This window comes from Labrus bergylta, chromosome 10 (assembly GCF_963930695.1).
Source record: "Labrus bergylta chromosome 10, fLabBer1.1, whole genome shotgun sequence".
Classification (NCBI taxonomy): Eukaryota; Metazoa; Chordata; class Actinopteri; order Labriformes; family Labridae; genus Labrus; species Labrus bergylta.
Genome location: NC_089204.1, coordinates 8,912,582 through 8,934,333, shown reverse-complemented (window position 1 = coordinate 8,934,333; position 21,752 = coordinate 8,912,582). Strand labels below are relative to the sequence as shown.

Genomic DNA, 21,752 nt, shown 5'->3' with positions numbered 1-21,752 from the left:
ACAAGAAGATTTTCCACGTCATCAAAGCGAGCCAATGTTTAGAGCCGTGGCTGTGATTACACCAGACACGAGTGTGTAGCTTCAGCTCGGTTGATACTGATTGAAAATACAAATGAAGTTAATATGTAATGACATTATAGCGAAGCATAGAGTAGCCAATGACATCTCAGAGAAACGGGAGGCCAGTATATAACAATTTGATCTCATCGTTAAAAGAAGTTCTTGTAACTTTCTTTGAGAAAGAGAAGTAAGTTAGAGGCAAGAAATAAGTCTCAACCATCACCAGCGAGACTAGGTAGAAGTAGAAGAAGTGGATAAGTATTGGTCTTCCCGATGTGCCAGGTGGAGGAAGAGTACCATGAGCAGCTGGAGCGCGCGGCGGTGCCCAGGTGGGTCTGCTCGGTGTCACGAGACCACCGACCTGACTGTCAGGTGTAAACTGACAACAAATGATCTCATTCTCTTTAGTCAGTCCTGAGACTAATGAGCACAGGAGTACAAAGCACAAAGCACAGAAGACAATCTGGTCATCACTGAAATGACAAAAGAATGATTTAAAACGAATCAAATGTTACTTTAGATCATTTCCATTACTGTTGTGTGCCGCCGCGAAAAAATATACATATCCACAGTCAAGCCTTTATTGAACTGAATTAATTTAATGTGGACAGTTTTAATGATGTCTTTTGCTTCACATGTGTTAGTGTCTCCAAAAAATGTGTGAAATGCAAAGAGGGGACAGCAGCTGTGGTCATCAAAGCAGGAGATGCATACTGCAGGTGAGACACGCAGCACTGTCTGTTCTGAACACTCGTTGGATTGTGTCATATATTAAAGAATATATGTGTAATATATTAAAGAATATATGTGTAATATATTAACATTGAGAAACATAACGAGTGTTGTGCATGTGAATCAGACTCAGGCAAAGATCTGAGCTTAAGTTGTGTAAGGATTCTGATGGCATTCATGCATGAACTGTTACGTGTGTTTTTTTAGGCAACATTAAAACACAAGAGTGCCTTAGATTCTTTGTTTTTCTGCTCTGATAGATTTATAATAATGAGGGAAGATCAATGTTTTTAATAACTCATGAAGTTATTGATAGAAAGTGAAAATGTGATGGCTGTCTCTTTCATACTGAAACAACGATGCAGGTAGTGATGAGTATCTTTGGAGTGATTAGAAAAACATACAACAACAACAACAGCAATATTATCAACAACAACAAAAAAGTGATTATCGAACAGACATTTTTCAAACTCAAATATCATCATGTGCGATTATCAAAAAGGAGGAAATCAGGAATGATGAAGGCAGCCTTCACTCTCTTTTTGAATCCATTTCTTTAAAAACACTTTTTCTCAGAGACAGACCTCATACATCACTGTTGGTGCAGAGTTTGCTGAACAAACAGTCTAGTTACATCCAAGGAAACAAGGCTACAAACTGAGGTGTGATGTTCAGACAGAATCTAGTCTCAATCCAGCATGACGACACATTATGACACCCAAAGGACTTCTTATTTTCAGACAGGCTGAACCCTCTCACATGCCTGGTGGATCAGTCAGTCGATCATGGCAAACACACACACTTTATACCAAAATGTATATTTCTAGCTCAATGAATGATGGCCTGTCTCTTATATAAGCATGTCTCTCTGCAGTGTAAATAAATATAACCACTGTTGAGTATTTTTTGCGCTCTCTCCTTATTAGTTTTCTGTTTCTGTATTTCATATATCTGATCAGTTGGATGTGTAGCTGGGAGAAAGTGCCATACATTGTTTTCATGCCTTAAGAAGACATGAACTGTCTTTTTAGTTGCTTTTTCTAACATCCGTTGTCTGTCCGTGTTAGGGAATGTTTCAAGGAATACTTCATCCATAAGTTCAGAGCCATGCTGGGCAAAAACAGGATCATTTTCCCTGCTGAGAAAGTAAGCTGTGTGACCAGTTTTTACTTTTTAATATCTATTACGGATCACTCTTACTTGTCATTGCACAACACTAGAGACCTACAGCAAGTCATTTTCTGATTCCTCTGTATAAACAGAATAATGAGTATTTAACACAGGTTCTCTGGTTGTAGGTGCTGCTGGCTGTCTCTGGAGGTCCTTCTTCCTGCTCAATGCTCAGACAAGTCCAAGAGGTTCATCTGTTTGTCTCAAAGTCCATCTGTGTAGTCACTATGAGGGAGAGTGCACAAACATAGAGAAACATTGAAATAGGATGTCTGCTTTTCCCTGTGGCGAACATCTGTCATGGTTGTGTTATGTTGTCATGGCTGTGTTATGTTGTCATGGCAACTGTTTATTCAGTGTGATCATCAACACTAAAATGTCTTAATGTTAGAGTCAGTGACCTACCATGTTTTGTCAAATGATCCTTTTGAAATATGGATCAAAGTACCAAAATCGTAAACATGAAATGATAATAGAAGATGATGAAACTTAAATCTCTAGACTCAGTCAAGATTCTTTATAAAACTGTCGATGCATCATAACCTTGTGTTTCTTTTTCAACGCTACAGAGACTAACGACCTTTCTTCCTCTCAGGGTTTGAGTCAGAATGCTCACAACAAGTTGAGATTCTTACCTGGAATTGTCTACATTGATGGTAAATAACATGACAAGTATTCCTCTTAAACTGAGTTGATTGGTTTCCATGTCAACGTTGAACACTTGTTGTGTTTTGTCTTTCCAGAGGGAGGTGCTATAGGTCAGTCTGTGGAGGAGAGGCAGAGGACTGTGGCTGAGCTGTGCGCTGTTTTCAAAGCTGCTGGTTTGCCCTTCCACATTGTGCCTCTGGAGCAGGTCAGTGTGGACACTTACTTAGCAGTTGAATACTTAAGATGAAATTCACAAAATGCAGATTAGTGTAGTCTGACTCAAAATACGTGCGTAGAAATGATCGTCCTATTTTGCTCAGCCTCCAAGCAAGTAACATACACACTGACAACAAATGAACATTAACCTCACGTCTGTGTTCTGTGATACACTGATCCTCAGATCCCTTCACCATGCAGGTCTAAATAAGAGAGACGCCTTTCTACATTATAAGTCAAAACATATTATGTGTATTGTGTAATCAGATAACTCTGACACATTACGGCATTTCGTCAGGTCCAAACATGATTGACTAAATGTTGTCTTTCTATAGTTATTTCTAAACATTTTGTCAACATTTACAGGACAGCGTCAGTCTCACATTTCATCTATCAATTGAATATGACAAGAAAAGGACAGGGCAAGAAAATTATACAAATTCACCTTCAGTTCAAAAGCCTCTCATGACCGATGTTGAGTCTGACATTTTCTGACACGGTCTTCTTCCGTCTGAGCTGAACTAACATCTAACATGTTTAACCCAGAGAGTGGCATGGGCCAATGTAACGATCCATTCACCCTCTCAGGGGGCTCTGTGATTTAGCTTTTAAAGACTCTGATAGACCCACATAAAGCCAAATCATTTTTTAGTTTCAACGTGTCTCAGATCACATCAGCTATCATCTGTCAGTAATTTCAGCCTTGGGAGGCTATGACTAATATATTGAAATGTATTTTATGTGGATAATTGATTGCAGAAATCCATCCTTCCACCCACCGGTATTATTGTTAGACTAGTCGGCTGAAATGGGAACATGAAGTTAGAGTTGGGATACAATGCCAACACCCCGATTGTTTTCTATACACAACCAAAGTTCACTGAAACTTCATGGGTCAATATTACGCTGAATGGTAACACCCAGTAAAAACACCTCAAAACCATGTGTTTTGTTTTATCTTGCTGTGATTTAGCCATTATTGCTCAGTTTAAAGAAAATCCAGCAGCCCAGAGCGTTCCTTCCCTGAGTGTAAAGAGGAAAGAGGATTCGTTTCAGTCAGACTTTTCTCAGGTGCTGCACAGCACTAAAACAAGGTGTTGTTATAGATCGAGCTAAGTGAGTCTAAGTGGAGTTTGAAGCCCATCTCAAACCCGCACTTTATAACCTTTAAATGACAACAGTTTTACATACCAATCTCATGTCTACATATAACCAGCTCAATCTCTGAGTCACAGTAACAGAACACATATATTATGTAATAACTGAATGTGTTCACCAAACTTCTTTCAGGTTCTGGACCTTCCCACTTCAGTGTTACAGGCTACAGGCCCATCAACCTCAGAGCGACCGGCCAGTGAGTACAAAGCAGCTGTGGATCACTTCATTCAGAGAAACAGCAGTAGCTGTTTGACACAAGGAGAACAGAAGGAACCATCACTACCTGATGTTCAAGAACCCCACACACAGTCACTGCAGCAGCTGATGCTCTCTGCTAAGACGCTGACAGCTAAAGAGGATCTACTTAACACATTGAGGTAGGACAGAGAGGTCCATGCTCCATGTCTCATTGCTTCTACAGTACCTGACCCCCATCTGTCTTTATGATGCCTCTGACGCCCTTTTGATTGCATTTCAGCAACAGTGGCGTGACAAGGCTCAGCCGTCATTACGTCTTTAAGAATTTGAAGTCTACATTAAGAATTGTAGAACTTTACATGGCGACCTCTGCCATCAGTGTGTGAATGTGTAGGTGTGACCTGCGTTGTAAGAAGTGAATTGTGTAGTCATAAGACTAGAAGTCCATTTACCATTTAGGTCTTACCAATCATGAAACTGTTGTTTGAATAAAGCACAGTCTGTATTTTCGATTTGCTTACTTTCAACCATCCTGACATCACTGTGTGTCCTTGAAGGCAGCATCTGCTGGTGCACACAGCTCGCACTGAAGGCTACAGTAAGCTGATGCTGGGAGACAACTGCACCAGACTGGCTGTCAAACTGCTCACCAACGTATCACTGGGCAGAGGAGCGCAGCTGGCTCAGGACACAGTGAGTGTGTGTGTGTGTGTGTGTGTGTGTGTGTGTGTGTGTGAGGAGATGCTTGACAGTGAGACAAGTACAACATTGCATTTACTGAAAGCAGGAGAAATAAGTATATGAGATATTCCATCTTGTTCGATGTATAATGAAACAGTTCTTCTATGGCAAACATGACGTGTGTGTGTGTGTGTGTGTGTGTGTGTGTGTGTGTGTGTGTGTGTGTGTGTGTGTGTGTGTGTGTGTGTGTGTGTGTGTGTGTGTGTGTGTGTGTGTGTGTGTGTGTGTGTGTGTGTGTGTGTGTGTGTGTGTGTGTGTGTGTGTGTGTGTGTGTGTGTGTGTGTGTGTGTGTGTGTGTGTGTGTGTGTGTGTGTTTACAGGGTTTCTCAGACAATAGGTATGGGGACATCATTTTAGTGAGGCCAATGAGGGACTACTCTGCTAAAGAAATTGGTCTCTACAACCATTTGTTCAACGTCGCCTCTGTTTTCAATCCAAGCCTGGAAACCAAGGTAAGATTGAAAGTAGCAGATATAGAAGATGGATAGATCTAAATGATGTAGATGACAGTGAGAAAAAAAAAATGTCAGCAGGTAAAAAGACTTTTAAGTTTTCCTTATTCTGCTGCAAGACTCATGTTAAAAAAAATAAAAAACAGAAAATAATGAAACTAAGTAGGAACTTTTGTTTTGGATTAAAAATTCAAACAATAAAGAGAGACTGTTGGTCAGATTATTACTGCAGTAACTTCTACTGTGGTCAGGAAACAGGCTCATTTTAATGCATCATGTTTGGCGGTAAGAGTGCATGTAGAGGGTGGGAAATGATGTGGATCCGTTTGTACACCATTCCATGCTCTGAGTTATAGAAGGAATTTACCTGCAGCTGTTCATAAGATCGTTTTTATAACACAGAGATTATTCTTTGTGCATTACATTGACCATGTTGGTTCATATTCTAGTACATTCTACTCACTGTTGTATGATTGAGGCCGGTGATCTTAAAAGAGTCTTTCCAAAAGTTTCCTGCCTTGTGGAGACAAAGAGAAAGATCTGATCTGTGCAACAAAGGATCCTGTCTGCTATGTCAGACAGGATGCTGAGCTCACCAGCTGCTCAAAATCTTCATGTTTCCACCCAGTTAGATTTTTTTAAAACTCTGCTCTAAAGAATGACTTCAAAAATGATCAGATTGTGCTGGAAGTAAGAAGTTAGCAGTTAAAGATGGTATTTTGGGGTACTTTCTGTAATCTAACAAACATTAATATGTCCCTGTTCTGTGTTAATGTGTCTACTTTGTTTACACAAGAAAACTCAAATCCAGTTCATCCCCAGTTTATTACATTCAGTGTGTTTTTATCCGTTTCATAGACATCAGAAAAGGCCAGTATCCAGCGTCTGACTGAGGGCTTCGTCACCAGACTGCAGGCAGACTTTCCCTCTACTGTCAGCATCATCTACAGGTTGGCAGGAACTCTAGAACTGTGATCAACTATTTATTTCAATTTGATTATTCTGGTCAAATAAAAGGCATAGAGTGAACTAGGGCTGGGCGATATGGACCAAAACTCATATCTCGATATTGTTTAGCTGAATGGCGATACTCAATATTGATATATTAACAGTGAAAACACATGGAAAAATAAACTACCTGTTTGTGAATTTAAAAAGTAATATTATAAAATAAAAGTGTTCCTTAAATACAATAAAAGAGAGAGAGAGGAGGAGCAGGGTTAAGAGGGACAGACAGTCAGTCATCATCAGTGAGATGAGAAAAAAGTGACCTGGCACCTCTATAACGTTATTTTAATGCAACTTAAACTATATCGATATTAACAATATTGTCTTACCCTATATCTTGTTTGAAAATATATCGATATATCTTAAAAACTCGATATATTTCCCAGCCCTAGAGTGAACATTACAGGACAGATCAGCTGTTTGGTCTGAATACACTTCAGAACATTTCTAAACTGTTTTAAATGTAGTCGATGAAGCAGCATATAACAGCCTCTGTAAAATACTGCCGTCTTCTTATCAAACAGGGATATTTCCTCAGTCTGTAATTTCCCAGAAGAGAGCACAAGAAAAGAAAAGTGCTGGAGATATCATACATGTTCAGTGCATAAAGGTTGAATTGTATCCATTCAAGCCAAACAAAACAATAAACTTGAAAATAATGTAAAATTGCTTCAAATCATCTTTTATAAAGTACCATATCTCCTCCTAATCCTTTAGAATTGGTTAATCTCGTCAGTCTTTTACTGAAGAGTCAGTTTACCATTTCTGAGTCTAGGTATCATGCTTCATTTGAAACCTGGTGCCACCTTTTGGGAAATGTCATCTTTGCCTTTAGACCTTCTACTAACCACTTGCTTAGGCTGGTATTATCCAGTTTGAACAGGGATCTTCTACCTGTAGATATGTTATAACAGCTTACTATGAATAATACCATTGTTTTTCACACAGGTGCATGATGATCAATGAATATTAAAGCCAGTCTGAGGATTTCTAGCCACCACATCGTCTATCGCTATCCCACAAGTTTTTTAGATTTGATACTTTTAGTTATACTTAATTGGATGTTTGTCTTGACCAGAAGTTTACACTGAAGAATTGTGATAAAAACATTTAACAAATGCGTAACAGGTTTGGAAGCCTTTGGAATGTCAAAAAGAAATCCTGCTATGTTATAGGACCGGTGAGAAGCTGCAGACAGCATGCAAGAGCTCGTCCACAGGTGACCATGGTGACAGATGTTTGCTCTGCATGTGCGCCCTGGATTCTGCTGTTGGTGAGAGTTGGAATACAAAGGATTTCACAATCCTGTTCACAATTTTAAACTAGTCTCGTTCTTTCATTTTCTAATTGCCATGTTCATCCTTTTTTCAGATCCAGCGTCTGCCTTTCATATGACTCTGATCTCAGAGCAGCTCTCCCAAATTAAATCTTCAGGGAAGACCGATGCTGAACTCCCAAGACCAAACCAAGGTTCAGTATACTCTCAATCAATTAATGCTGTTTCTATTCATACTTCAAGTATTCATTGTAGTTATTGTTTGTCCATAGAATAGTCATTTTGACTTTGAGGACTTCGAGGGTGCTTTTTTCAGTCAAGATAAGAAGAAAGTTCAGAAATATGAGCAGCTGTCATCGGGGCAGTAAAACAGTTTACTCTGAATACTTATTGGCTTCTCTTGGTAGATGTAAAATGTTATTTAAATATTTTAAAAAAAACAGAACTTTTATAATGTAATTGAGTTATAGAACATCATGGCCAGAATTACAGAGTGCAGAGTTGTCATCATTCAGTGTAAGATGTTTCCTACCTGAGTGTCTGGACTTTTTAAATACATCAAGCAGCTCACCAGAGGCTCACGATTGACTCTAAACTCAGTTTCCAGATGTTAATAACATCAGTTCCCTTTGTTTCCAATCAAGCTCAATTTGTGCCTGAATCAAATGCTCCCACAGGACAGTGCTGTTCCTCTGGAGGAGGAGAGGATTGTGGGAGAGCAGCAAGTGGTGGAGGCTGCTGTTCTTCTGCCAAGTACGTGTTCAGTGATTGATTCTCATTAGTTGTGACTTTAAAGGGCATGTTACATGCACAGTGATGTCTGCAAGGATATAACAAAGGATCAGGATTTAGCCACAACTGGAGTTTTAGTTGAATAGTTTCCATCTTTCTGGGGTTTTTAATACTGGTTCCCTTAGTTTTAGTCACTTTAGTTTTTGCTATGTTTGCTTATAAGCAGTGAACATAAGTACAGCGGAGTCTTATTATTGTGGATTCATAACTGTAGTAAAGTCTTATAATCGTGCTGTAACTGACGTATTGCTGTTATGCTGCTCAACCCAGCAGTCTTCAGAGAGTCATTCAGTCAGCCCAGTGCCCACCAGGTTCAAGCATCAGCCTGTCACCCCCAGCAGAGACCTGCTCAAGCTAATCACATATCTAACCTTTAGTGTACCCTGACAAAAACCAACTACAGGTGTATATAATGTCTGTATTATCCAGAGACTCCGCTCTGTGAGTTTGCTTGACTCAGGCTTGAACAGCAGAAACCATATTCCTTCCTGACTTCATCAGCAGCTAAATTGGACCATTAGGCAGCCTTGAGAAATGTGGCCCTCTCACTATCTGGCCCCGAGGAGGTGAGCCAGTGTTAGCTATGGGAACACTACTTGCAAAAAAAAAAATGCTATCTCTAACAGTGTTTCCCTTACCATTATATTAGGGGGGCGGCCCACTCCCCTGCTTATAGGCAACATCATGGTGTCAACAGACCGCACAGCCAACATACCCTACCCAGTGATTCAATAAATAAATCTGCTGTCAGATCAAACAACTGTTATCGTCTACAGTGTTTTCCTTTGTGACTCTGATTTCTGTGTATTTCTGTCATAGGGTAACAGAGACACCAAATATGAAGAGCCTGTTGTGTTACAGCTGCAAGCTGACCGTCAAAGACTTGGTAAGTGAAAACTCATAAGAATACTGAGAAAAACATTTGTGTTTGTTGTCTACTACTTAATTCAACATTTCAATAACGTTGGACCTCCTTTTTGTTCCTTTGGCTTTTCCCTTTCATCTGTTGTACATCTAGTCATCACCTGATCATCTCCCACTCTACATCCTGTCAGAGGCGCAGAGGAGGCAAAGGAGGTCAAGAGATTAACATATTTACATCACAAAACTTCTGATCAGTCATGCAAAGTATAATGCAATATGTATGATCCTGGTGTTTTCTGATCATGTCATACCTAGACTGTGGGCCGAACTGATTGTTTGAATAGAAATATTGAACTCTTTTAATTGTCCTCTGATGCTAAAACAAGCCTTTATATCTAGCAGCCTGTTGTATGGGTAGTCAAATATCATTCAGCTGATACACAGCTCCACATTTCTGGATCTTTTAAACGGATAGAAGATTAAGAGGGGACATGTTAACCATGTCACAAAAATAAAGAGTAAACTAAAAAGCTACAGCTATTAGAGAAATCATGTGAACTCTCTAGTCTGTCATTTATTGAAACCACATATCTAAGGTATACAATAAGATCAGACACTGAAATGAAAGAAAGCCCACAGTGCTCTCTTGTCCTCAGTCTTCTAACGTGTGTTGTGTTGTTCTGTAGGTCTCACATGAGAGAGGAGATCAGTGAGTTCTTGCTGGATGACGGGGATGATGGGGATTAGAGCGAGGAAGAGAAGTCTGTTGAGACAGACATGAAGCTGAGTCTTTACCTGCAGCAGGAGGCGAGACACATCAAATGTTACTTTTATCCTTGTACAACTTCTAAATAAAGATGCTAAGCAAATCATATGATCTATGTGTTATTTACAAAATCAGACCTCTATTATTTATATCCATTAATCCTTTGATGTCACAGCGGCTGCAGCCCATCCCTACATGCGAGGAGTGGGAATCTGTACTTAAGGAATGATCAACAAAGTCCACTTGTAGTTAAAGATCCTTGATGAGTATTTGACAGACACCACAACATTGCAATGAGAGATGTCATATTTCAACAACAATCTGCACTAACATGTATTTGATTTGTTTAAAAGGTTGTTGGCTTTGAATGAATTAGTAGGAAATGTTTTTAATTTAGAATCTCCCTAAAGGAGATGTCTGCTGACTCGGATTAAAGCCGTCCATTCTGTCTCAGACGGAGTGTTGGATGTTTCCTTTCATTTGGCCTGCATCTGGTAATCTCGTTGTTTTGTGGATAAGCCTGAGAAAATGAACATTTCTATCTTTACGGTGTAGAACATTAATAGTGCATAAATCTATATCGACTATGTTATGTCCAACAACAAAATTCTACTTCCAGGGGAGGGTCTGTATTCTGTTATAAATGTATTACACCTACAGCCCCTAAACAGTGACCAAGACAAAATAGTGGCACATGGGCAAGTTTTCCCCACAAACACGTTAAAGTCAAAATAATACATACAGCTTCCCTATGCTGTCACAAATCACTGCAGAGCATCCACTACTACATCCTTCAAACCACACCCATCTGGTGATGGAATAGTAATGGAGTCATTTCTTCATATCGGTTTGATCGTGGCCTTTTTATAAACCTGCACTACATATATGATGGTGTTAACCCAGAACATGGGCCTGCACCGTCATTAAAAAGATGGAGCTGGTTAGCTGTGTTTTTTTCTTTATAAATCGCATGCCTTGAAATCACACAACAAACTCTGAAGTATCTGGTTTCATGATAAACAAATGTTGATACTACAAAGGAGCTGCTCTGTGGTAACCATGTGGACACAAACAGAGTAGCAAGAGTGCAGTAGGATAGAACGTTTGGGTTGCTTGGCAACAGTTTTGTTTTAGTTAAGTTGCAGAACTAATTGAGTTGGTGGAGTAAAAATGTGTTTATTTTTACCTTTATTTTCTCCTTGTATTTCCGTTACATGTTTTACTGTATAAAAGCAATATCACACTCGAGGTTGAGATGTTTGTTCTGGAGATCAGCACCGCTGTGATGATCGACTGAATCACAGCAGTGCTGATATTCAGAACATCACTACCTCATGATATTGCTTCATGTAGCTGTGCAGTTATTTAAATGGAACATTCCATAAGATAGTTGGAACTTCTAAGACACATTTTGAACTTTTAACTTGTGGATAGACGTTAATAGAATAGTTGTGGACATTAGTAACTCAAGAAAACCTGCAATGATGTATGGTATATTAGACTGAGGTTTTAGGTTTTTTTAAACCAGTTTACAGAATTCACCTGGCTGTATCCCGCCCCCCTACTAATCTATATTTCTAATGTCCAGTCCTCACACTATACTTAACATATTGGTTCAGTGCTAAACACATTTTTGATTGTTACCGTCTTTCCCATAGAGGATGACATATTTGTTTTTCTGAGCCTAGTTATAAGATGAATGAATCCATGCTTACTTTCCCATGGGAGAAATAAAGTAAAAGAGTCTTAATGCGGTCATGCACCTAAAAAAATGGTATTACAGTTGAGTGTGCTCCTTTTTTGCCGTTTAGAAATACAGTAAACTTTTCATATCCGGTGAAGAAATGCACTTCGGCTTTAGACAAATATGTTACCTTCTGGAATACATATGAATAAAAAGAGGGACACAATGTTCGTAGTTTTGAGACAGAAAGTGCGGTTTTATTGAAAAGACATTGTTGAAAGACAGAACATTACTAAAGGAATACATTTTTTACACACAAGTATTTACAGAATGGTAATTCACAATGGTTCTGAATGTGTTTGTATGTAGGGTCAGTAATTTTTAGATTTTGTTTATGTTAGCAGCAGGGAGGGTGGATTTGTCCAGGTCATCAAAGTAAGGGTGAGTCATGGCCTCGCGTGCAGAGACCCTTTTGGGAGGATTGTAGGTCAACATTTTCTACAGCAGAGAAACAAGACGGGAAGAGAAGTGAGGCTCTGCTACTCAAGATTTATGTGCAGGGACATGAATCACATCCTGTTTATGGTAAACCATGACCACTATTCCTTATTCAGAAAAACAACCTTGAAAAAAGTGATTAAAAAACGTATTCTACATCACATATTCAAATTGAGAAATTCACCATTCTGTTATTTTTCATGATACTGAAGTCACCTTATTATCAAATGAAAACTTTGATACACAAATATTGCATTCTCTCAACAGTAGGCACAGTCACTGTTGCTGTCGCATAAAATTTTAAATATTTAGATTTTCACTGATTGCCATAAGTCACCGATAGAGAATATACCTAACATACCTATTCTCTCATACTCACAACCTGTCTCTTTTAAATGTTTATTTTTGGACTTTAATTTAGATAGGACAGTGGATACAGCTGAATCAGGAGAGAGTCGGGAATGACTTGCAGGAAAGGTACCGCAGGTCGGACTTGAACCCAGGCTGCCTACTGAGAGGACTATAGCCTCTATACATGGGGTGTGACACATTTGAATATGCAAAGAAAAAGGAAGACTTCATTTTGATGGTAGTAATGTTCCTGTCAATTTAAATGTTTTGTATTTTTTACTCATGAATAGAGTGTTTTAACTGAGTGAAGGAATTCAACTCTCTAACCTGGGTTAAGATGTTCAATGCTTATATTATAGCAGCCAATATTGGAAACATGCAATTAAACTACTTTGTTTTTGACTGTTCTTTCAATTGTGCATGATTACAAATAATGCTTAACACTGAAATAAAATCTTAATTAACTTATTTTACTCTGACTCTGAGAAACTAGGTTTTCTGTGTTAACTTTGTCTGCTTGGTTTGAAGAAGTAACAGAAAAGTAAAAAAAATTGAGACTAAAAGGCCTAGTACTTACCGCCAGCAGATCCAGGCCATTCTTATCAAGGTTTTTCACCATCGATGACAGGTTACCAGATTTCCATTTAGGGAATGTGTTTTTGTAGTCAGGCAGGCTCTCGACCTCAGGCCAGACATCATTGTTTGGGGTTCCAAGAGTCCTGGAAAGAACAGAAACACACAAATGGATTCAAATGGCAGAACTACAGGGAAGTGACTTTACACCACCACTAGAGAGAGAGAGAGAGAGAGAGAGAGAGAGAGAGAGAGAGAGAGAGAGAGAGAGAGAGAGAGAGAGAGAGAGAGAGAGAGAGAGAGAGAGAGAGACACACACAAGTTCAGGAACACTTTCTCCTTTCTCCTCTTTATTTTTCTTCCTTTATCCCTGCTCGGACATTCTTCATTTACTTATTTTAGTTTTATCCAGGACTGGAGATTTGTAAAAACAAACTCTTAGCATCCAATCTAAGAGTATAGATTAGCTAGCATCCAGTGTTTACCCATTTTGTGTTTAATAATTCTGGCTTTCATAGATGTTGTAGTTTTAGTTCTGATTCATAGCTGTGTGGCTTATTGTCATAAAGTATTTGTTCAGTTCAGTCTATTATATAAGCAAATACAAAGTCAGCACTATTCATTGACTTTTTATATTACTACCTTATTCTGCCAAATTGAAAAACAAGCATAACAGTTTTGATATTTTCAATTAGAAAACGGGAGGCTACAGTTGACTTTTACATTTAACTTCTATCACCTACATTCATATAAACTGTTCACGTCTATAGAGGGACTAAAGGCACGTATGTTTTACTCTGGTGCACTCACCTGAAGATCCTGAACAGCTGGTCGATCTCAGAGTCTCCGTGGAACAGAGGCTTCTTTGTGGCAAGTTCAGCAAAGATGGTCCCAGTGCTCCAAACATCAACGGGGGTTGAATATCTGGGTGAACCCAGGAGGACTTCTGGAGCCCGGTACCACAGAGTTACAACCTGAGGACACACATGAGGGGTTATTTAGCCAAGCTCTTTTGTTGCTGAACAAATATCATTTAGAAGCCTGATGTAAACGCTGAGGTAAATCACTGAAGTTAATGATTAGTATCTCTCTGTTAACAGAGACAAACACAGTGACAGCTGTCTCATATGAACAATCCACTGCAGGCTGAAGAGGCATCAGTTGATCCCCCGTATTATAAAGGAGCAGAAAATATTTATTTGATTATAACAATCCCTTTATTTACCCAGACAGATTTACCCAGTAATGTATAACGGTATTTTACTGATTTGTTGATTCATCAGACACATACACATCTGCAAAATGTTTTAATGCTTACTGCTTAATGAAGCCGCCTCCGGTGTTTTCTGAAACAGCCGGTAATAACGATGGGCCTTATCTGTGTTGTTAAATGCAATTCTTTTGTAAATATGATCAAAATATTTGAAGTCTGCTCTCAGCTGAGCCTCTGGTCGACACAGACATCGTTCTAATGCTCGTATTTTGATTCGTAACAGAGGTGTGTTTGCACAGGAAAAGCGAGCTACAACTAGTTTAATCCAAACTATTTTAAGAGACTCAACAAAGAAGCCAAATGTAATAGCATGTCCGCTGTTTGGCCAACAGTCTGCACTCAAAGCCCTGCATTAAATATAAGGGACTATTAACAGAAATCCAGATAAGAGCACTGTTTGTCCATGAGCATAACAGTACTCTCTATGACCAACACATATACCAGTACTAATAAGTATTAGTGTAGTGTAGTTTTCAGTACCCATCCCTATCTACAGTGCGATTTTTAGTCCACAATTCTCAGTAGTGTGAAAAGACTCACCTCATGGGTGTAGACCCTGACAGGAACACCAAAAGCACGTGCTAGACCAAAGTCTGCCAGTTTGATGACTCCTTTGTTGTCAATCAGGAGGTTCTGGGGTTTCAAGTCCCGGTGGAGGACCCGACGACAGTGACAAAAGTAGATGCCCTCCAAGATCTGGTAAAGGTAGCTCTAAAAGGAGGTGGAGGGTAGGTGGAAGAGAGTAAACATGGAGATGGACAAATGTTTAGAGTTGTGAAACTATCATTGGTATAAGAAGGAACATCTGATGGAGGAGCAGTTTCTCCCCGAGCAATATTCAATGTCAGGACAACCTACTTTAGTTTATCATTCAACAATGCTACAAATGTTGTGTGTGGTGGGATATGGAGAGTCAGGATTGGTAATACTCTAGATTCAAACCTCTTTTCCTTGGAACCCCTAATTGCATCTAAGGGCAGACTCTCACTAGGCAACCTGTACCGTGCCCAAAACCGGTTTGACCCCTAAAGTCCAGTTTGTTTGACTAGTGCGAGTGCTCCAGTCCATGCTCAAACAATTCCTTGGCCCTGTCACAGATAGAAGAGGTGTGCTTCGGCACAGTACAGTTGCTCATTCACGGGTCAACAACATTGACATGAAGCATAATGGATACCCGCCTCCATTATTGCGAAAACTCAGAATGTTATGGCTGTATTTAACTAAAATAATTCAAAATGATCCAAAAGCCCTGACGTGCGGGCGTGGACTTGACCGCACATCCCTTTAACTTTTTATTCCACCTGTCTTCTAAACTAAGCATGCTTCATGATCACGTAAAGCCATCACTGCGTTGTATGATAATGTTATGTATGCACCCCTTAAGAAAAGCTGAGGCCCCCATCAGAAAAAACTGATACATTGCTGTCAAGAAATAATACAAGTTTTAATTGAAAAACAACAGAATAAGCCTAGACATACTATTTTTTGCACTGTAAATAAACTTTTCTTTAAACCAAGTGGATCCTCAAGTGTTGAAAAATGAAGCCAAAGCGGAAGTGCAAAAAATAGCAGTTCCTTGAGTGACTTCAAACCACCCAGAAGTCCTAGACAGAGCTACAGAGAGCTACAAGCGAGTTCTGTAGCCTTTTATCTCTCATGCTCTGTAGTCCTATGTGACTGTCCATGGATTTAGAGGAGGGTGTTCTTTGGGCCAACAGTTTGACAGGTGTTGTTCTGAATTAATTTGCTTTTAAATGTTTTGGCAGCAAAGGGTTTAATTGCAGCAAAGATATTAGATATTGCTTAAGTCGTACCGGTACTTTAAATCTTTGAGGGGGAAAATAATAAGAATGCTCATTCATGTATTGTCACTGAATGTCAAGCCCTATGTAAAGGGTTTAAAATGTTTAACTTTGGGCTGTCACACTATTAACAAACATATTCAGATTTAAGAACCTTAAGATGAATCAGTGAGAGAGTTCATCAGCAAACACATTTACCTTCACCAGCATAGGATCCATGTACTGGCCAGAGGGGATAGTGTCCAAGTACTTCTTCAGGTCCATAGACAAAAACTCAAAGATGAGGTAAAGACGAGACTCCTGCATCAGGACATCCAGGAGCCTGTGAGAAACAAATACACACATTACTACTGAGTATGTTTATAGTATATTCATGGATATATTTCCTCATATGCAATGACTGTCTTTATTCCCCCTTACTCACATTCTGTATGTGAAAGGATCAGCTGGGAGTTTGTACTGTAAGTAGTTGCCTTGAATGAAAAGCTTGTTACAGGCTACAAGATAGGGGTATGACATAAATATACACACCTATATAAATAATCTTTTTACACAACCAGTGGTTATGAGAACTTTAGGGGTTTAATCTCTGTCTCATAGTGTTGTAAATCACTGGTGGTCTTACTAAAAACCCACGTTTGACATTCTTTTATATCTTGTGAGTGGTTTCTTTAGCAACATGCCAACTCACAACGCCTCTCGAGTTACACCATTAACGGTATTTGTTATTGCAGCAGGTAAGATCTTCTTGTTGTCCAATTTAATCTCCACTCTGAATGACAATCACTGCTGAAGATGTAAAGCCAATCATACCGTACAACATTTGGATGCTTCAGCTCCTGAAGCAGAGAGACCTCTCTGACAGCAGTGCTGGGAACCCCCTCCTCCTCACTCTCCAGACGGATCTTCTTCATAGCCACAACCTGCCCTGTGGCCTTGTGCCTGCCTTTATACACCACGCCATAAGTACCTGCAAAAACAAGTCAACAGAGTTCATCTACTCATACTGGGCAACTCTAATAAACATACATCTAATAAACGTTTTTAGGTAGGTATCCCATTATAGTGGCAGAATATCTGTGGAAACAATAACAAATATAACAAACCTTCTCCAATTTTCTCTATTTTCAAATAGTCTTCCATTTTCACCTGAAATGAAGAAGAGATAAAACATGTTAGTTACAGATTATGACATGAAGTGCCTCTCTCTAACTTAAGATCGACGAGGCAGTGAAAGACTAAAGTTAATAAGATAAAGGTTGAATAATGTCCATCATGTTACATTTCTACAAAGTGTCCTGGTCTGTTCACCTTCAGAAACTCACGTTGACGTTATGACGTCGGTATTTCAGACTGTACGACAAACCGCTTAAACTTCAATGTGTAAATTTGAGTGTTTTCAGATTGTCTCCCTTCGTACTTTAAGCCTAGCTTCAGCTGCTTCCTCGTGTACCTCCACGTTAAGTCAAGAATAATATAATAATGACGACACTTATATAAACCTGTAAGTTATCCGTGAAAAGGCCAGTTTCCTCAGGCTGAGCTATAGAGCTACTTTAGCTTAAGCTAGCTCACTTAAATCATCGTCAAACTGAACATTTACACCGAGGAAAACACTTTCTCAGCAGACTAGACGGTCCAATTCTTACCTAAACTGAGATAAAAACTCAATATCCCAACATCTGTACAGTAGAATAAGGATTACCTGAGCCGTCTCGTTGTTACTCTGTGTTCACAGACTGCCGCTGGAATGCTGACAAAGTCATTTGAATTGACCGCAGTACAGCAGCGGTTCAAAACGGACCAATGGGCTCCTGTGACGCATTTCAAAACCAGCTAATCAGAAAGCGGCTGGCTGCCATGTTGGATGAGCGGGAGCGAACGCGCCGGCGTAGTCGACCCAGTCCTCCGCCCCCCCGAGCTTTACCTTCCTAACAAACATACAGTGATGTCTGTCATTGTTTTGAACTGGTTTAATGTGTTGCACAGGGAATCGTAGATTTACTAATTAGGCTCTACTAGCACGGTATTTGACTTTTGTTGAGTAAACATTAAAATGAACTACTATTACCTGTGTAATAAAGAAGATAATAAACAAGACAGACATAAATACAACATATTTATATAGCACAAATTAAAATTCAAAACAACATTGATTATAATTGGAGTAATATGTGCTCAGTGTGCCAGGATTTTAAAAGTTCACTAATAAGTCTTAAAATCAAATCAAGACTAAACAGGTAGCCATGCAGTTTAAACAGGAGGGCTCTATGAAACCTCATTGTACCAGTTATAATAGTACTGAATTGTTTACCTCTATTGCTGTTACTTCAAAGCAGAGATAAAGTTTCTAGTAGAGTTTATTTGCTACCCTATAAGTAAGTATTCATTTTATTTTAATCCTACCAGTTTAAATATTAAATGTTTTTTTTAATCATTTGAACCAGACACTAGAGGCTGTTAAGGTACTGTCATTAATACAATTAATAAACTGGTTGGTAAATGGTCCCCACACACAGCAGGGATGTTTTTAAGTCAAGCAGCTTTGTGTAGTTCAAAGTGGTCAAATAAACAAGAACATCCTTTTGTTGATTTGTTTGTAGCTGCCTTCACAGCCCCAAGGTCAGAATTTATTCAGTTTGAACATGTACATTTAAGTTACACCCACAGAGATTCTTAAAATGAATGAACAATATACTTCTGTGTATGTTTTCTTACTGATAACTATTAACAACATTAAATCTTATCAGTCTCAAAATCATAGCATATTGATAAATCTGTCATACAGTCATCAGTCCTTAAAAAAAACGTAAAACTTTAAAACAATAAATAAAACTTAAACTTTCTGAGAAATACAATACGATTCCAGTGATGTAAGAGATGTACAAAACAACATCTAGTTAAGCAATAATGTAACTGCACTATGTGAGATTTATCTGTCCAAACACTTCACATCCTATATTAACATATTATGTACAAAAGGCATGCCTTAATCCACATGTGTGATGGATCCTGGAATTATGAAAGAAAGGCTTGGATATGTAAAATATGCATGTCCTATATGAAACACATTAAACAGAGACAATGTGATAGTCACTGTGCTTCAGCAAAGCAATGACCTAAAAGAAGCCCATTGTCTATTCTGGGACTATAAAAGAAACCTATGCAGCGTCATACTTTGAAGCTATCTATTCACATATTTAAGAGAATCCACAAAACAATCTTGAAGTATTACAATGTGAATTCTATATTGCAAGAGAAAAGGTGAATATGCAGTTAAACATGACAAATCAAAATGTCCTTTGATATGATGCAATTTCAGTAGTTTCCATGCGCAGTGAAAATAGTAATTATTTATTTCTAAAAAAACGTACTCTGGAAGATCTGACACTGACTTATTGTATGGCAAAGAAAACATGTAAAGCTACTGAGCTTAAAGTTCAGATTGGCCTGTTTATTTGTAAGATGTGAATCAAAATGTGAACTGGAAGGCTGCTTCCCTGCTCTACTTCGAAATACTAGTCACACAGTAGTTTTGCACAATATTAGAGACTTAGTTTAAAACTATCTCCAGAAGGTCGAACCAACTTGCGGCAAGTAAGCCAATGTGCAAATAAAGCCCACTGCTGTGCACTGGTTGATTGATCTCTCATCATGTCTGTCCAAACAGCAAATACAAGACACTAAGGAAGTAATGCTGAAAAATAGGACTAACAAGATCTCACACCAGTATTGCCAAATTGATGAATTAGATCCACAACTCTAGTCAAAGTATCTGGCACAACTGACTGTTTCTACATTTCTATTCCAACAACATATGATGCTGTATAAGGAGCACAGACTAAAAGAAGTGACATGCAGACAGGATGCAGCTGAGCAGATAACATTGAACTGTTACATAAAGTGAAAACCAACAATTAGCATGTACAACACAAATAGCAGGGCAGTGCAGAGGAAACCTCTCAACCCCAATGTTGTTCACTTGAACTGTTTATTTATTTTTTATTTTTTACAAGTTTGTAATTCAACCCGTCGACAAAATACTTTGTCCCCTATTATCGAACATCAAGACTCAGTGCGCCCATCTGATTGTAGTGAACTGGCATAGTGAGTCGTTAACTCAGCAGCTCTTTCATTTCTCACAGTGAGACAGTAAGGTGTCACAAAGTAGTTCATATCATTCTGAAGTGCTCCTGTTATTAATATTCTGCTGACCTTTTCCATTTTTACAAATACAAAATAACAAAATTCAAACTCCTAGGCAAAAATTAAATTGAAACAGTCTCTGTAATACAGTCAAGCGTACATGCCATGTGGAAAAACATTGTGAACCTCCAGCAAGTCACATAAAAAAAGATCAAACTGGTACATGTGAAATTCTGACTGACGGATATCCGTCATAAGTTTTCAGCCCAAAAACATTTTGAAAATATCACATGACAGTTGTATTCTAGTGTAAACATGAGAGTAAACCCTTTTAGAAACGATACTGTTAATATTTATTGTATGCTACAGCATTCCATCATTAAGATCAAAATGGAAGGCTGCTAAAACTTTGTAGGTTTAACTTTCAGAAATAGAATGATGCTGAGAGAAATGTTCACCTCATCAGCAGTTTCTTACATGGATTACCCTTGTCTTTTTATTAGCTCCACCCTCTTCATGCATTAACTGTCCCCATACCGCCCTCTGTAATGCTGCCATTTACATGAAGCACCACTGTTGTCAAACTAGAAGCCTCCAGGTAAAAAAAAAGACCTTAGTTTGACATTATAACCTAAAAAGTATGAACGACAAAAAAGAAAACAACAAATACTAGTCTTATTTTTCCCAATTGGTCTGCAAACACCTATTTTGTTACTTGTGTTGTTAAGGTGTTCTATAATTCACTTAGCAGAAGGTGTTGCTCTTAAAAAGTTCATAGAAGTATTTCAATGCACAAGATTCATCTCATTAGGAAAATGAAAGAAACTGGGCAGCTGTCAAGGAAATCTTCCAGTGATGTGTGGGCCTGGTGTTGGCTTTTAAGGCAAGACCATTAAAGTATAGAGTTTATCCTCTGAGAGCAACAAATGTGCAAATGAAATGTCATGACGATCTGCCTATCAGAGCTTCATAGTTGAGTCTAGTCTCTGTCAGTCAGTAGTGAATGTGAGAGGTGGGGCTGATAAAAAAACATTGAGGGTTTTTTTAAACAAGAGAATTCATACAATTGAACATGTGAATTGCAATCGTGACAGCTTTCTGATACCATGTCACAGACCACTGTGTTGATAGGAAATAGTCCCCTTATGATGACAAACAGGTCAAAGTTAGGTTTGAGAGTTACCATCAAGTTGAGATTCTTCTTCTGGCAACCATGAATATCCAAAGTAAACTAAATAACTGGTCAGCATTTGAGATATGTCACTCAGCTAAAGTGCTTCAGAAAGGAGTGGAGGACCACTTAATAGGTCCGGCTTCTTTCAGGACAAAAGCGCACCACTAATG

General features: G+C 38.8%; 2 protein-coding genes across 3 annotated transcripts; one reads left to right on the top strand and one right to left on the bottom strand.

Annotated features, from left to right (window-relative positions):
• The first annotated feature begins 28 nt into the window (after positions 1 to 28).
• On the top strand, positions 29 to 10,187 carry ctu2 (cytosolic thiouridylase subunit 2 homolog (S. pombe)). Of its 2 annotated transcripts, none has more exons than XM_020638203.3 (16): positions 29 to 389; positions 705 to 779; positions 1,860 to 1,938; positions 2,091 to 2,150; positions 2,558 to 2,618; positions 2,706 to 2,815; positions 4,117 to 4,361; positions 4,740 to 4,875; positions 5,244 to 5,375; positions 6,234 to 6,325; positions 7,559 to 7,656; positions 7,755 to 7,853; positions 8,337 to 8,412; positions 9,271 to 9,337; positions 9,470 to 9,528; positions 10,002 to 10,187. In XM_020638203.3, exons 1-16 carry the CDS (start codon positions 334 to 336, stop codon positions 10,060 to 10,062), a joined length of 1,506 nt encoding a protein of 501 aa, XP_020493859.1. In that variant the 5' UTR covers positions 29 to 333; the 3' UTR covers positions 10,063 to 10,187. The 2 variants fall into 2 exon arrangements, with proteins under 2 accessions (XP_020493859.1, XP_020493858.1); XM_020638202.3 differs by having other exon boundaries at positions 8,304 to 8,412.
• Positions 10,188 to 11,997: 1,810 nt separating this feature from the next.
• Positions 11,998 to 18,081, bottom strand: cdk1 (cyclin dependent kinase 1). Its single transcript, XM_020638200.3, has 8 exons — positions 17,968 to 18,081; positions 17,369 to 17,411; positions 17,076 to 17,232; positions 16,461 to 16,584; positions 15,001 to 15,171; positions 13,998 to 14,161; positions 13,192 to 13,333; positions 11,998 to 12,263 (listed from the first exon to the last, which is right to left on the bottom strand). The coding sequence occupies exons 2-8, from the start codon at positions 17,403 to 17,405 to the stop codon at positions 12,147 to 12,149; spliced, it is 912 nt and encodes a 303-aa protein (XP_020493856.1). The 5' UTR covers positions 17,406 to 17,411; positions 17,968 to 18,081; the 3' UTR covers positions 11,998 to 12,146.
• Positions 18,082 to 21,752: the final 3,671 nt, after the last annotated feature.

Excerpts from the sequence above, each read along its gene's own strand:
- ctu2 (XM_020638202.3), top strand. The coding sequence starts at position 334 with ATGTGCCAGGTGGAGGAAGAGTACCATGAGCAGCTGGAGCGCGCGGCG. Across the intron at positions 7,657-7,754 it reads CGCCCTGGATTCTGCTGTTG|ATCCAGCGTCTGCCTTTCAT; the intron begins GTGAGAGTTGGA and ends TCCTTTTTTCAG. Across the intron at positions 7,854-8,303 it reads ACTCCCAAGACCAAACCAAG|CTCAATTTGTGCCTGAATCA; the intron begins GTTCAGTATACT and ends TTTCCAATCAAG.
- cdk1 (XM_020638200.3), bottom strand. The coding sequence starts at position 17,405 with ATGGAAGACTATTTGAAAATAGAGAAAATTGGAGAAG. Across the intron at positions 17,233-17,368 it reads AATAGAGAAAATTGGAGAAG|GTACTTATGGCGTGGTGTAT; the intron begins GTTTGTTATATT and ends TTGTTTTTGCAG. Across the intron at positions 16,585-17,075 it reads AAGCATCCAAATGTTGTACG|GCTCCTGGATGTCCTGATGC; the intron begins GTATGATTGGCT and ends TGTTTCTCACAG.